The sequence below is a fragment of the Phycodurus eques genome, chromosome 15 (assembly GCF_024500275.1).
Source record: "Phycodurus eques isolate BA_2022a chromosome 15, UOR_Pequ_1.1, whole genome shotgun sequence".
In the NCBI taxonomy this organism is placed as follows: domain Eukaryota; kingdom Metazoa; phylum Chordata; class Actinopteri; order Syngnathiformes; family Syngnathidae; genus Phycodurus; species Phycodurus eques.
The window spans coordinates 2776473-2790776 of record NC_084539.1 but is presented as its reverse complement, the minus strand read 5'-3'; the positions used below and the strand labels follow the sequence as shown (position 1 = coordinate 2790776).

Here is a 14304-nt window from a genome sequence, read left to right as displayed (position 1 = left end):
CAAATTGGCTCTTGGCTATAAACAACACCTTGTTCGGAGCCGTTTAGCTAAACATTAACGTGCTCCAAAATGAGCACCAAGTGTATTTTGATAAAACATGTTGACAGGAAGGCAGTAAAGTAGGACACATCTGTTGTTTCAATAAACAATGTTTGTTTTAGTGATGCATACCGGCTTTCTACAAGTCTTGAGCTCTTTCTCGTGTTTTCCAACTCATTATATCTTATGTGTTCTCCTGTGTTCTTTTCCCTGGCTGCAGCCTCAGAGGCTCCTTCATCCTCCTCCTCCTCAATTAGTCCTGGAGGTTTCGTAGACTTCACATTCACTAAGGAGCCTCAAGACACGGTGACAGTGCGAGGTGGCGTGCTACAGCTCGACTGCCAGGCACGCTCAGAAATGGCGTCCGGAACACCCACCGTCACATGGCGGAAGGACGGTGTGCTACTCAGCGCTCTGGTGGATGAACGGCGGCAGGAGCTGGCCAACGGATCGCTGCTGGTTCAGAATATAATGCACTCGCGACACCACCGCCCTGACGAAGGGGAATACCAGTGCCTCTCCACACTTGAAGGACTAGGAAGTATTGTAAGCCGGACTGCAAGAGTCACCGTGGCAGGTAAGATCAAACATTGTTGGCCACCACAAGACTCAAGAGGAGTCTCAGCATCTTGAAAGAAAATGAGAAAAAAAACTGCTAAACTCACTTACAACAACAGGCAAAATTGATGAGGAGAGCACAAAACTCTAGAAAATTGATAAATCAATCAATATTTTATTTATATAGCACCTTTCAACACAGTGCTTCACAGAACATGTAATATAAAAGAATACAAATCCCTCCGTCCAAACTGCCTGCAGCATCCAACCCTCATTGACTGGCCAATGAACACTTTCCAAACCCCCCGTAATGTGAAAAAGTAGTTATGGTCAAAAATGACTAAAATACAGATGTGGCTGAGAGTAGAGGAATGGATTGAGGAAGCACTATGATAGAAGGTCGTTAGCATAAGAGCCATCCAGCCACCCATTTTCGTTAGCGCTTCTCCTCACCAGGGTCGCGGGCCGCTGGAGCCCATCCCAGCTATCTTCGGGCGGGAGGCGGGGTACACCCTGAACCGGTCGCCAGCCAATCGCAGGGCACATAGAAACAGACAACCGTTCGCACTCACATTCACACCTACGGGCAATTTAGAGTCTTCAATGAACCTACCATGGATGTTTTTTGGGATGTGGGAGGAAACCGGAGTGCCCGGAGAAAACCCACGCAGGCATGGGGGGGGGGGGGACATGCAAACTCCCCACAGGCGGGGCCTGGGATTCGAACCCCGGCCCCCAGAACTGTGAGGCAGATGTGCTAACTAGTCTCCCACCGTACCAGCCAGCATAAGAGCCATGATACAGAAAATAACTGTGAACGAGCGCTTGTGTTAGAGCTGCATACAATGTGGAGATTCTATTCTATTCTATTCTATTCTAGCCATCCATCTATTTTCAAACCTAGGCCTCATTGAGGTTGCGAGTGCGCTGGAGCCTATCGTATTTAACGTTGTGATGCACCCTGGTCTGGTCACCAGCCAATCGCAGGGCAATATAGTGTAGACAAACAACCATTCACATTAATGCCTATGGACAAATTAGAGTTGGGCATTCATTCTTTTCCTAAATACCTTGAAGGCAATACTTGAGTAAAAGCGTCTTAAGAGGTAGAATTTAAAGTCACCATGTAAAATATTTTTATTGAAATATTTTTAAATATTTAAATAAAATTTTTTAAATATTTCTTGAGTAAAAGTCTTCTAAAGTGTCTGACATTTGCTGTACTTAAGTATCAGGTAAGTCATTTTCTGTTATTAAATCTTTCAAGGTTTGGAAGTGAAAGTCAAAACTTTCCCCAAAAAAGTGAGCGTTTAGATTTTGTAGGAGTTTACTTCAGTGGTGTGGTTAAAAATCTGCTTGGTGGCTAATCTAAAGACCAGCGGGCACATGTATAAAGACTTGCGTGGATTTCCTAGTGAAACATGGCATACGCTCAAATCCAGAAAACGTTGGATGCCCAAAACTATCCAGATGTACGAATCCGTGCGTACGCACGAATCCAAGGGCATTTCCTTCGTACATCCCAATCAACGTGGAACTGAGCGCACGTGTCGGAGGAGCCGACCCCACCCTGTCCACGCCCGCATTTAAATATGCATGCAAATCATATTTAAACGAACCCCGCGCCTGAGATCCCGATCTCTGCATGATCGGAAAAAAAGGAAAAGGAGCAAGGTATTGAAGAAAAAGATGTTTTCTGAATGTGAAGTTGCTCAATGAAGTGGAGGTGCGCTAGAAAATCCTCTTTGGCACGCTGTCCTCCGGCGTTAACAACAAGCGCAAGAAGAGTGAACGGGACGGGGCGTGTGCGGCTGTCAACGCTGCGGGGTCGGAACAGCGCACACGCTGAACTAAAACAGAAGCGGTCGGACATAAAGGTGCATGTGAAGCGGAGGGCAGCTGCCCACCGCCAAAGTGGAACCGGCGCGGAGGGCCTCACGCCGTTCGAGGAGCGAGTCGCTGCAATTATGGGTGACACTACTCTCACATGTGGCTGACTCTGATTGCCCCCAAAGGTAAATACCATGAATTCTTATAACCCACAACAAATGTGTTCAGACAGTAACCGACACTCAGCGCTATGAGAGAAAGGTTCATTTGTAAATGTTGTATGTATGGTATTTGTTATAAATCTTTCGAATTAAAATCGAAGCACATCAGCATATCAAAGAGGATATGAAAAATGTGGACTCCTGTTTGATTACTCAATGAATTATCTGAATACACAGGAGCGGTCACGCAGTCGCAGCCACGTGCTACGTGTTCGGGGAATTCGTCCAGCGTCCCCGGTGTCGCTCGTGTCACAGGCGCGGAGGATTCCTCCAGCGTCCCTCACTGAAAGAAAAGAGTCCTTTGAATTGACTGAATTTGAGCATGTACATCGGTTGATGACACATGATTGCAATGTGTTAAAATGACATTATTTACCCCTCTTCTCCTAAAAAAAAAACATGTCATTTAAACAGATTTGAATCATGTGCAACCGATGTACGTGTTCCAATTCAATTGAAAGGATTCTTTTTTTTCAGTGCTGGCATCACTGGTGTCACCGACGCGGAGGATTCATCCCCCGTTCCTGGCATCTCCTCCGGCATCCCCAGCGTCTCCGACGCAATTACACTCCAACGACCGGCGGCTGCTGCCCGCCCGACTGGCCGTGTCCTCACCCGTGCTGAATTCCGAGCCCTCGCTCCTTTTACATCGTTGCAATCAAATGTTGTCGGGCATGAATTGTTCATCAGTGCTATTTGTTCATGTGATTTATGACAACAGTTTCCCAGCGTCACCTCTAAGTGTCGCCAACGGACCAACAGCTGCAGAAACGTGCGTACGCCAGCCATGAAGTCGGCGTGAGGCACCGCACATTTTCACGGTCATTTCACTCATGATCCATCGGAAGTTTGCCGTGAAAAAGAACGTACGCCACGTTTTTGTGCGTACGCACCTTTTGTACATGAGGCCCCTGATTTCCCAAGTCTCATTTTCATTCCCTACCTGACCAGTAGCCCTACCACATTTTGGAGTATTTACTTTGTGCTCTGCGGCTCAGGGATTACTTCAACGAAAAATGTCTTCCTTTTACAAAAACGAGTATAAAATAAACAAATATGATTTGTTCATATTATCATAAGTGAGATCCCGTTAGCTACATAGATTATGTTGCTTAGGGTTTGGTTTAATGTAATAATAATAAGGCCATAAATTAGCCTGCACTAGTTACATAAACGCACGAGTGTATGTAATCGAATATATTTCGGTACTATAGACTAATGTGGTGTTCCTCAGGGCTCAGCTGTCGCACTGCTCCTGTTGCCAGTCAAACAATATGTGACTGCTTGGCGGCCCAAAAAAATCTTACTCAAAGGACCACTTCTTTTCTTTGTGCTTCGTGTTCCTTTGTCCTCAATGTGTCTGCTAAAATGTCAGTATTGATTATCAATTGTACTGAAAGGAATGAGTTTCCCCTCATTTATATTTACTTTCCAGGACACCTTAACCTGGTCCTCATCGTTACAATACTGACATTGTCCACTTTGTGTAATATTTCCAAGCTCCCCTAGTTCACTTTACTATTCATACTTATTTGTTTGAACCAAATTAATTCCATTTAACCAGATTCAGAAAGTGGCTAAAGATCAATACAATTTACGGATGAGTATAACAGAGAGACAGACATCGAGGAATGCACTTTCTCCATCGTTGACTGTAAAAGACTCATCAAGGTATTTACAGTTGTGCTCATAAGTTTACATACACTGGCAGAAAATAGGAATGACGACAGAACGGCGATCACCTCATTATTTTATTCTTTGCTTTGTTTTTTTGTTTTTTAATTATTGTGCTATTCTGAAATGTCTTACAGTTTGATGTGAACCCATTGAAAATAAAATACTGTAAGTTTTTCATGATCGCTTACATTTTTTTGTAAAGAATTGTACACATTTTACACATTTTGTGCAGAACTGTATTTACTTTGCTTTAAAAACAAATCTATTTATATGTGCTTTCATTTAACTTGGAAAGTAGCCGTCTGGATCAAATTCGCTAAAAAACAATCTGGCAAATGATGCGTGTTCTGTTTGAATTTAAAAAAATAAAAAATAAATAAAAACAATCAAACTGCACATGCTGTCCACTTCGTATATCTGAATTTGGAACCATGTGAACAAATTTGCCGCTTAATTTCCAGGTTGATTTTATGTATAGTGATTTACTGGAGCTTGTTTTTTTTTTTTAACATGCCTTGAAATATGAGCTATAAAAAGATGACGAGACAGACAAAAATAATTTGGTAAACCTGAAAGAAGACACAAAACAAACAGCTGCCTCGAAGCAACAGTAGGGACTAATAATACATTACAAGGCAAAATGCTAATGAGAAGAGGAGGCTTAAAAATTCAATTAGCAGCTATGGCGTCTCTATTTATGCAAACAAAGACAACTGTAAAGTGGGAATTAATTAGCAACACCGAACACTGTGGGTGTGGATGGCGGAGATTAAAGGAGTCCTCTGTTTCACTTTTTAGCATTGCATTTCACCATTGCAAATGTATTGAAGCTTCTTGTCATGTTAAGGTGACATGAGAAGAATATCAAATATCCCAATGACATAAAAACTGGAAAAGCCAAAACATTTCCAGTTTCTTCATTTTCCATTTCCTAATACTTGCCTGTTACTCATTATAAAGCAAGCATCTCGAGTCTGTAGAATTCAGTTGACATCTGAGCGTCCCTTATACCTTCCATTCCTAATTAGTGGTCAACTCTCTGTGGATTTTAACTAATCTCCTTTAAAGGCAGCTGGGGTAGAGGGGCGAACGTTTCACCGGCAAACGTAGCTAATAATGGTTCCCAAGGTAGATATTCAGAGCAACTTCGGCCCAACATCCCTCTGCTGGTTGCATCTGTTTGCTGAGATTTGCATGTTATTATCCATCTGATTTATTTTAGTGTGTTTGCCAAACAAGGATGAAAACCGTTGGGAGATAGCAACTCCTACAACAGACGGCTGGAGGTTTGGAGGCTGAAGTGAAACTATAATCAGGTTTAGCTTCTTCCTCCTCCTTCTTGCTGTTTTTCACCCCCGTCGTCCTCCTCACTCACTCCTTTCATGTCCCCTCCTCCTTTTCCTACTGTTTTTTGACCTGTTTCTCCTGCTCTCTCCCAATTCTCTTTGCTGCTTTACTTTTGATTCTGTGTGATCATGTTCATCTACTGAAGATTGCTCTAAATGCACTGCTTCACACTTTGGATCATGCAAATCTGGCAACGTTGTCCTCCATATGAGACTAGGAAATAACCTGATTTAGTTCTGACTACAAAAATGAAACCCTTAAAAAAATTCAAAAAACATACGTATCCTTCTTCATATGTTTGTATGCGTTACAGGTTAATTTCTCAATTCAAACAAATGAGTGTCAGAACTTAGTGTCACGATTTGTAATCAAGCGGTATTGGACTGGACCCAGAAGCAGACGGAGGCGGAGGAAGTAGTTGACAATGGTTTATTTGGGGATAGCGCACGGTCTTTATTTCCAAGGCGTGATGGTGGTCCGTAGGAACAAGGAGCGTGAGCAGGCGGGAGAGCTCGACGGCGTGGTTGGAGTGGGCAGCGGAACGGGAGACACGGGAGGACACTGGAGGCGGAGAAGAGCACAAGAGGATAAGCACATACGCGGGTCACCAAGTAATCGTTACAAACACCAGAGTAGGAATGCGAGAGTCGGCCGGTGTGCCACCGATGAGCGCCAATACTCTGGCGCTGGATGCCTGGATCTGGCAGACTTAAATGCAGGCTGTGATGAGTGCTGATTGAAACCAGGTGCACGGGCGAGGAGGTGATGATTTCTGGAGAGAGAGGGAAAAGCGAGGCATAAAGCACCACCCAAGCGCCACAGAGGAACTGCAGGGCACAGATCATGAGGCACAGGTGTATTAATGCTCACTGACAAATTGAATTCATTCTTTTTACGTCACTTTCTCAAATAAAGGATCAAGGGATTTGCCCCCTTTGTGAAATACTGTACTTCAGTCACCATAAGTTCTTTTACAATATGTTCTTCATAATACCATTTGTTTTGAAGGCCTACATAGTTTTTATGTAAATATGCATGGATCAATGTACACTATTAGGTACATTTGAGTGGAATGTAGTCATTAATATACTGTACAATATTTGCTCATTTTAATTCTGTAATTGTCTTATTTTACTTCATAAGATAATTTTTTTTTCATAAATTATGCAATATAATGAAGCAGTAATTATCAGAGCTTAATGAAAAGCTCTGAAACTGCAGACTTTTTGTGGCATGACTGAAAAAAAAGGTTGTTTGCCGGCAAAAAAAACTCCAGTGTTGCTGAATTAAAACACTTCGGCAAAGAATGGGCAAAAATAGATCTGAAAAACTCAACAGTTAGGTTTACGTTGAGCCTTATGTCCCGATTACGATCAGGTTAGAAGCCTAAACAAAACAAATATGCTCCATAGAAACACCTCCATAGGAATAAAGCGGATGAAACCGAATGGAATTCCATTCAGTTTCACAGGGGTAAAATATTCCTTCCATTCTGTCTGTGCATGCACTATCTTGATGTAAATGCGGAGTGACGTCATCGTTTACACACTTCTATACAGAGGTGCGGGGAATATCCCAGCGAGCGAGTTCAACATGCTTTTAATCTAAACGTGAGTTCGGAGTTGACTTCCCTGAACCTGAACCCTTGGATCATTTTGGTCCAGAACAGCTGATCTGAATCAGCTGTCTTCGGGCGAGAGACGGGGTACATACTGCGCTCGTCGCCACCCAATTACAGGGCACATATAAAAAAACAGTTATTATATTATAATATATTCCATGTAAAAAAAAAAAAAAAAAAAAAAAAAAAAAAAAAAACAAGTGACAACAAACTCCCCTGTTGCACAACAAAACTGTTCCAGCGCAAAAGGCATACAGGGCCACAATTCTGCATGACCATGCACCTGAACAGGACAGGTTAAAAATAAATAAATAAAATAAAACAAATAAAAAAGAGAGACAAGTGCGACTGGTTAGCACATCCGCCTCACAGTTCGGAGAACCCGGGTTCAAATCCGGCCTCGCCTGTGTGGAGTTTGCATGTTCTCCCCGTGCCGGCGTGGGTTTTCTCCGGGTACTCTTTTTTCCTCCCACATGCCAAAAAACATGCATGGTAGGTTCATTGGTGACTCTAAATTGTCCGTAGGTGTGCATGTGAGTGCGAATTGGTTGTTTGTTTGTATGTGCCCTGCGATTAGCTGGGGACCAGTTTGCGAGTGTACCCCGCCTCTCGCCCGAAGAGAGCTGGGATAGTCCCGCTAAAAACAATATTGTTTGATTAGAAATCAGTCAAGGAAGGCCAGTGAATCATTTTAGATTTAGTTGTGCCAAAACGTGGATGGGATCGCAGAGAAACAGACGAGCCATGTTTGCTTCAGGTGGGAGGAGACTGCCTGAAAGTCAGGATTTAGCAGACTGCTATCGAGCAGGTTAGGTTTTTCTATTAGCTAGTCTATTAGGTGATTAAGTCTGAATCCCTCGTACCTGACTCTTTGAAATGGATTTGTTCAGGCTTTCCCTAATCTCAAGGGTTCAACTTCCACAGAGCTTTCGCATAACCTGCTTGGTGGAATACCCTCCTAATGAAATAAGATCACGACACATGTAAACAGTTAACCTGAAATCATAAACGTCTGCATGTAAACCCGGCTCTTGCCGATCATAGAAAATGCTTGATTTCAATTGTTGCTGCTGCAGGTGGCCCAACAAGTTCTCAGGTTCAGGGGGCAATGACTTTTTTTTACCATTGAATCATTATTTTTCCTTAAAAAAATCAAATGGACATTTAAAAACGGCATTTTGTGTTTGGCTTGGTTATGTTTGACTGATATTTACATTTGTTTGATGTTCTTAAACCTTAAAGTCAGGAAATTATGCACAAATACAAAAATACAATGTGAGAAGGGGCAAATCCTTTTTAATGGTCTGTATTTCGGTTCAAGCTGACAGAGGTTACCTTGAACAAAACAGTCGCTTTGAGGCGAGCATCCATGTAGTGCTTCTCGTCAAAGGGTTATTTAATCATCTGTTTCCACAGAGATGGGCTTTATATGTTGTACAGTACATCAGTGCAGATGTAGGCAGCACTATGATCCACATGTGAGCAGACAGCAGCAGAACTTACATAAAGCCCACAGTCCCAATTTACACTGTTCCCTGTCACCTCCTTTCCTGGTTATGTCATAGCAGCGCTATGACCTCGCTGTTGTAAAGAAAAACAAACCATCTCGTAATACAATCAAATAGCATGCATTTTTGTGGTATCTGAGTGGAAGTGGCTGCATGAAAGTAACATTCATAACAAGTTTTTTGTTTCATTTAGTCATTAAAAAAGCCTTCCTGATTCACACATTGACACAAAGTGAGGGGCGTTTGAACGGATTGTCCAACGCTATACAATTTTACACCATTCTTTAACTGGAGCGCGCGTGCCTGATGAGAGCGCAAAACGTCCTTTACTCATTGAAAGGTGCATCGTTCGTAGCTCCAGCTCACCCGTGATCTGTGAAAATGGAGGGATGGATGATGGCTGGGTGGAAGTTCTCAAAATAAATGTTTGTAACTGTCTGTCGCCAGGGGCACCAAAATCATGTCGAGTTCTCAGCATGAGGCTGATGTGCAACCAGCAAACTGGCAACGTGTTCACAGTTTATCACCCCATTAGAAAAGGACTTACAGGGCCATGTGAACCCTGCAGCCTCAATGAAATTCAAACCAAGACTTAGATAAGTCTTTTGAGAGAGAGGCAGGCTTTGAGGGGCTTCTGCGTTGATGTGGCTACAGGCTCTTCGCTCTTGAAGTGGATGCGACCAGACGGGAAGCGGCAGGTGTGCTAAACACACCAGGGTAGACACCGTTCACCCATAATGTTTGAAACTGTCCTTTCCTTTTGTTGGTCCTCCTGCTGTTTCGAAACAAAGTTGTTCTTGCATCACATGTTAACACTCGTGTCACAATCTCCTTTCTGCGCTTTCTTTTTCATTCTTGTTGACATGAAACCCTTCACTGTCAGCTCACTGCATCTTTTCAGCTTGTTGGTGAATGGACTAACGTCTCGTCGTGTATCATTGGAAGACGTTACAAGATTAGTAGCATAGAGCATACTAGCACTCGCTACATGACCTCATAAATGTAACAACTGTAACTTCAGAACCGCTCTCCCAAAGTACAAAGAGACATACTGTAAATAGTATTTTGCCACACACGCACACACACAAAATCTAAGGTTTTATTTCCCATGTCATAGAAAATCACGCGATGGCAGGGTTTTCTCCCGATACGTTCTAGGGAAATAAATCTGCGTATGGGTGAATTTGCAATTGCCGAAACGCAAATGTGTGGGGGTCAACGGTATTCAACAAATGCTCAAACTATTTATTCATTCACAAAATTGGAATGTAGACTTTTGCTCGAAGCAACGATAATGATTATAGGTCTATGTTGTCTACGTATGTTAGCGTCAGCACTGGAGTACAGTTTATAGCGATTCAGGTCTATCCGCTAACGAAATAGACTTATATTTGACTTGCCTAATTTAACAGATGGGTTCACATTCAAAAGGAATCTGATGATGAGGAGCTAAACCAATCAGTGAATCAATAAATATTCAGATTTATGCTGAGATGAAGATGCAGATGCACTATCAAATGTGCATATTTTGTAAATTGTTCTATCTTGTCTGTTTCCAGGTCCGCTAAGGGTAGTTGTCCCCACAGAGTCGGTCTCGTCGTACCTCGGCGACACAGCGCTGCTGCGTTGCGAGGTCTCGGGAGAACCGGCGCCTATCATCCGCTGGCAGAAAAACCGAGACGATCTGCCGATGACATTTGACCCCTCTTCCCGCCTGGCGGTGCTGCCGTCCGGTTCTCTCCAGGTCAGCCGTGTCCAGCCTCCGGACTCAGCCACGTATCGCTGTCTGGCCGACAACCCTGGCAGCACGAGGACGGGAACAGATGCTGAGCTGCGGGTGCTCCCGGGTGACTGACCGACCACTGATGCAATGCAAATACATTTACTGTGACACCTCGGTGGCGCACATCTTCAAGGTTTTATCTTTTAATGCAGCTGTTGAATCGGCATTTAAAAAAAAAAAAAAAGAACTGTGGAACTTCACAAGTCAAACACAATCGATTCTGAGATGATTCTATTTTCTCATATTTTAAAACTTTTTTTCCCACTGAAATGAGATTATACAGTATATGAATCCAATACATTCAAAAAAATTATTTAACTGGGTCACTGATGGTGTAGTCGTGCACTCGCCTGACTTTGGCATGGTTTCAGTTCCCACTCAGCGATGGTGCGAATGGTTGTCCGTGTCTATATGTGCCCTGCGACTGATCGGCGACCATTTCAGGGTGTAGTCTGCCTTTCGCCCGAAGTCGGCTGGGATAGGCCCCGGCGCCCCGCGACCCTGAACAGGAGAAGCGGTGATGAGAATGGATGGATGTATTTATGTTTTAAGTCAGTGGTCCCAAACCACTGGGCCAGTTTGCTACCTGGCTGAGCTTCTACAAATTTATTAAGATTTCTTTGCTTCGGATCGGGGAAGTCCATCAGCACCGACCAAACCCCCCCACCCACCCTGGTGACAAACCCCCTATCCCCCACTCCCGTCAATAAATGGTCGCCGGCGCCCAATCGTAAAGGTTTGTCATTTAATCGTTCCATGTTAGCTCTATTACTGGTTAAACAGCACTTGGGTACTGGTTAAACAGCACTTGGGTTCCAAAGCGTACATTATATTCATTACCTGGATCTAAGCTGTCTACATTCATGCTGTGAAAGGCAGGTGTTTTTGGATGGAAGTTAGTGTCTTCTTAACCAGGTTGCACGAATCAACAGTTCTTACAAACAGATTTATGAAATGCTTTCTAGACACTTTTTCTGGGGCTTTTTGTAGCATTCATTCCTGTGTGCCGAGGGCCGCCTTTCACTGCGTGTCAGTGAGAGGATCAGAGCCAGGCCGTCAATCAGTGATCATTTCTGTGATCCCTCAGTCCTTATTCTGTTATCACAAATAATACAAAGTTATTTTTATTTTTTTTGTCTACTTCTGGTAAGCTCCCGGGGAAAGTACCACGTTATTTGTTCGTTAATCAAAATGGCGGCATTTTGGAGAACGCGTTGTAACGCCTTAGCGGCATCACTGCCGATAGCTCACATTTCTAATTCATATTCATACAGTAGTGTGCATGTTATGTCTTTTTTTAGGATGATGGTGGGTGGGCCGGTGTCAATTGAGCCACAGCCTTGCTGATGAAACTGCAATTGTGGCCTGCGATTGGCTGGTGAACCAGGGTGTATCCCGCCTCTCACCCAAAGTCAGCTGGGAAAGGCTCAATGAGGATAAGCGGTACAGAAAAGAGAAGAATGAATGAAGTGCATCTTGTAGTGGAGTGTTAAGGGAATTTGGAATGGGTCATTTTCTAAAATGCTTGCTATTAGCGTTGCAGCTGAGCTCGAGTCTATCCCAGTTGACACTGGCTGAGAAAAGCGGTACACCCTGCACTGCAGGAATGTGCACAGACATTTTCAGGGGAAGGTGCTTAAGCCCCCCCCCCCCCCCAAAAAAAAAGTGTTCCCCCCCAAAAAGTGAACACTTCACCAGGGAGGCGTCCGGGAGGCATCCGAATCAGATGCCCCAGCCACCTCATCTGGCTCCTCTCAATGCGGAGGAGCAGCGGCTCTACTCTGAGATCCTCCCGGATGACCGAGCTTCTCGCCCTCTCTCTAAGGGAGAGCCCAGACACCCTGCGGAGGAAACTCATTTCGGCCGCTCGTATCCGGGATCTCGTTCTTTCGGTCACGACCCACAGCTCGTGACCATAGGTGAGGGTAGGAATGAAGATCGACCGGTAAATTGAGAGCTTCGCTTTTCGGCTTAGCTCCTTCTTTACCACAACCGACCGATACAAAGTCCGCATCACTGCAGACGCTGCACCGATCCGTCTGTCGATCTCCCGTTCCATTCTTCCCTCACTCGTGAACAAGACTCCAAGATACTTGAACTCCTCCACTTGGGGCATGATCTCATCCCCGACCCAAAGAGGACACGCCACCCTTTTCCGACTGAGGACCACGGTCTCAGATTTGGAGGTGCCGATTCTCATCCCAGCCGCTTCACACTCTGCTGCGAACTGCTCCAGTGAGAGTTGGAGCTCACGGCTTGATGAAGCCAACAGAACCACATCATCAGCAAAAAGCAGAGATGCAATACTGAGGCCACCAAACCGGACCCCCTCTTCGCCTTGGCTGCGCCTAGAAATTCTGTCCATAAAAGTTATGAACAGAATCGGCGACAAAGGGCAGCCTTGGCGGAGTCCAACCCTCACCGGGAACGAGTCCGACTTACAGCCGGATATGCGGACCAAACTCTGACTCCGGTCGTACAGGGACCGAACAGCCCGTATCAGGGGGTTCGGTACCCCATACTCCTGAAGCACCCTCCACAGGACTCCCCAAGGGACACGGTCGAACGCCTTCTCCAAGTCCACAAAACACATGTAGACTGGTTGGGCGAACTCCCACGCACCCTCGAGGACCCTGCCGAGGGTGTAGAGCTGGTCCACTGTTCCACGGCCAGGACGAACACCACACTGCTCCTCCTGAATCTGAGATTCGACTTCCCGACGGACCCTCCTCTCCAGCACCCCTGAATAGACCTTACCAGGGAGGCTGAGCAGTGTGATCCCCCTGTAGTTGGAACACACCCTCCGGTCCCCCTTCTTAAAAAGGGGGACCATCACCCCAGTCTGCCAATCCAGAGGCACTGTCCCCGATGTCCACGCGATGTTCCAGAGGCGTGTCAACCAGGACAGCCCCACAACATCCAGAGCCTTTAGGAACTCCGGGCGAATCTCATCCACCCCTGGGGCCCTGCCACCGAGGAGCTTTTTAACTACCTCGGTGACCTCAAACCCAGAGATAGGAGAGCCCGCCTCAGAGAACCCACACTCTGCTTCCTCATGGGAAGGCGTGTCGGTGGAATTGAGGAGGTTTTCGAAGTATTCTCACCACCGACTCACAACGTCCCGAGTCGAGGTCAGCAGCGCCCCATCCCCACTATACACAGTGTTGGTGGTGCACTGCTTTCCTCTCCTGAGACGTCGGATGGTGGACCAGAATTTCCTCGAAGCCGTCCGGAAGTCTTTCTCCATGGCCTCACCGAACTCGTTTGGGCCTGCCACGTCGGACCGGCATCTTCCCCCACCATCGGAGCAAACTTACCACCAGGTGGTGATCAGTTGACAGCTCCGCCCCTCTCTTCACCCGAGTGTCCAAGACATGTGGCCGCAAGTCCGATGACACGACCACAAAGTCGATCATCGAACTGCGACCTAGGGTGTCCTGGTGCCAAGTGCACGTGGACACCCTTATGCTTGAACATGGTGTTCATTATGGACAATCCATGACGAGCACAGAAGTCCAATAACAGAACACCGCTCGGGTTCTGATTGGGGGGGCCATTCCTCCCAATCATGCCCTTCCAGGTCTCACTGTCATTGCCCACGTGAGCATTGAAGTCCCCCAACAGAACAATGGGGGCGCTGTCCAGCACCCAACAATGGGGGCGCTCTCCAGCACCCCCTCCAAGGACTCCAAAAAGGGTGGGTACTCTGAACTGCTATTT

General features: G+C 45.4%; 1 protein-coding gene across 1 annotated transcript in view; it reads left to right on the top strand.

Annotated features, from left to right (window-relative positions):
- Positions 1 to 14304, top strand: part of dcc (DCC netrin 1 receptor) — a 310603-nt gene that overhangs the window by 81198 nt on the left and 215101 nt on the right. Inside the window, exons 2-3 of the mRNA XM_061698483.1 lie at positions 260 to 616; positions 10361 to 10648. Of these exons, the coding sequence (XP_061554467.1) occupies positions 260 to 616; positions 10361 to 10648 (645 nt within the window). The remainder of the gene's footprint in view (positions 1 to 259; positions 617 to 10360; positions 10649 to 14304) is intronic.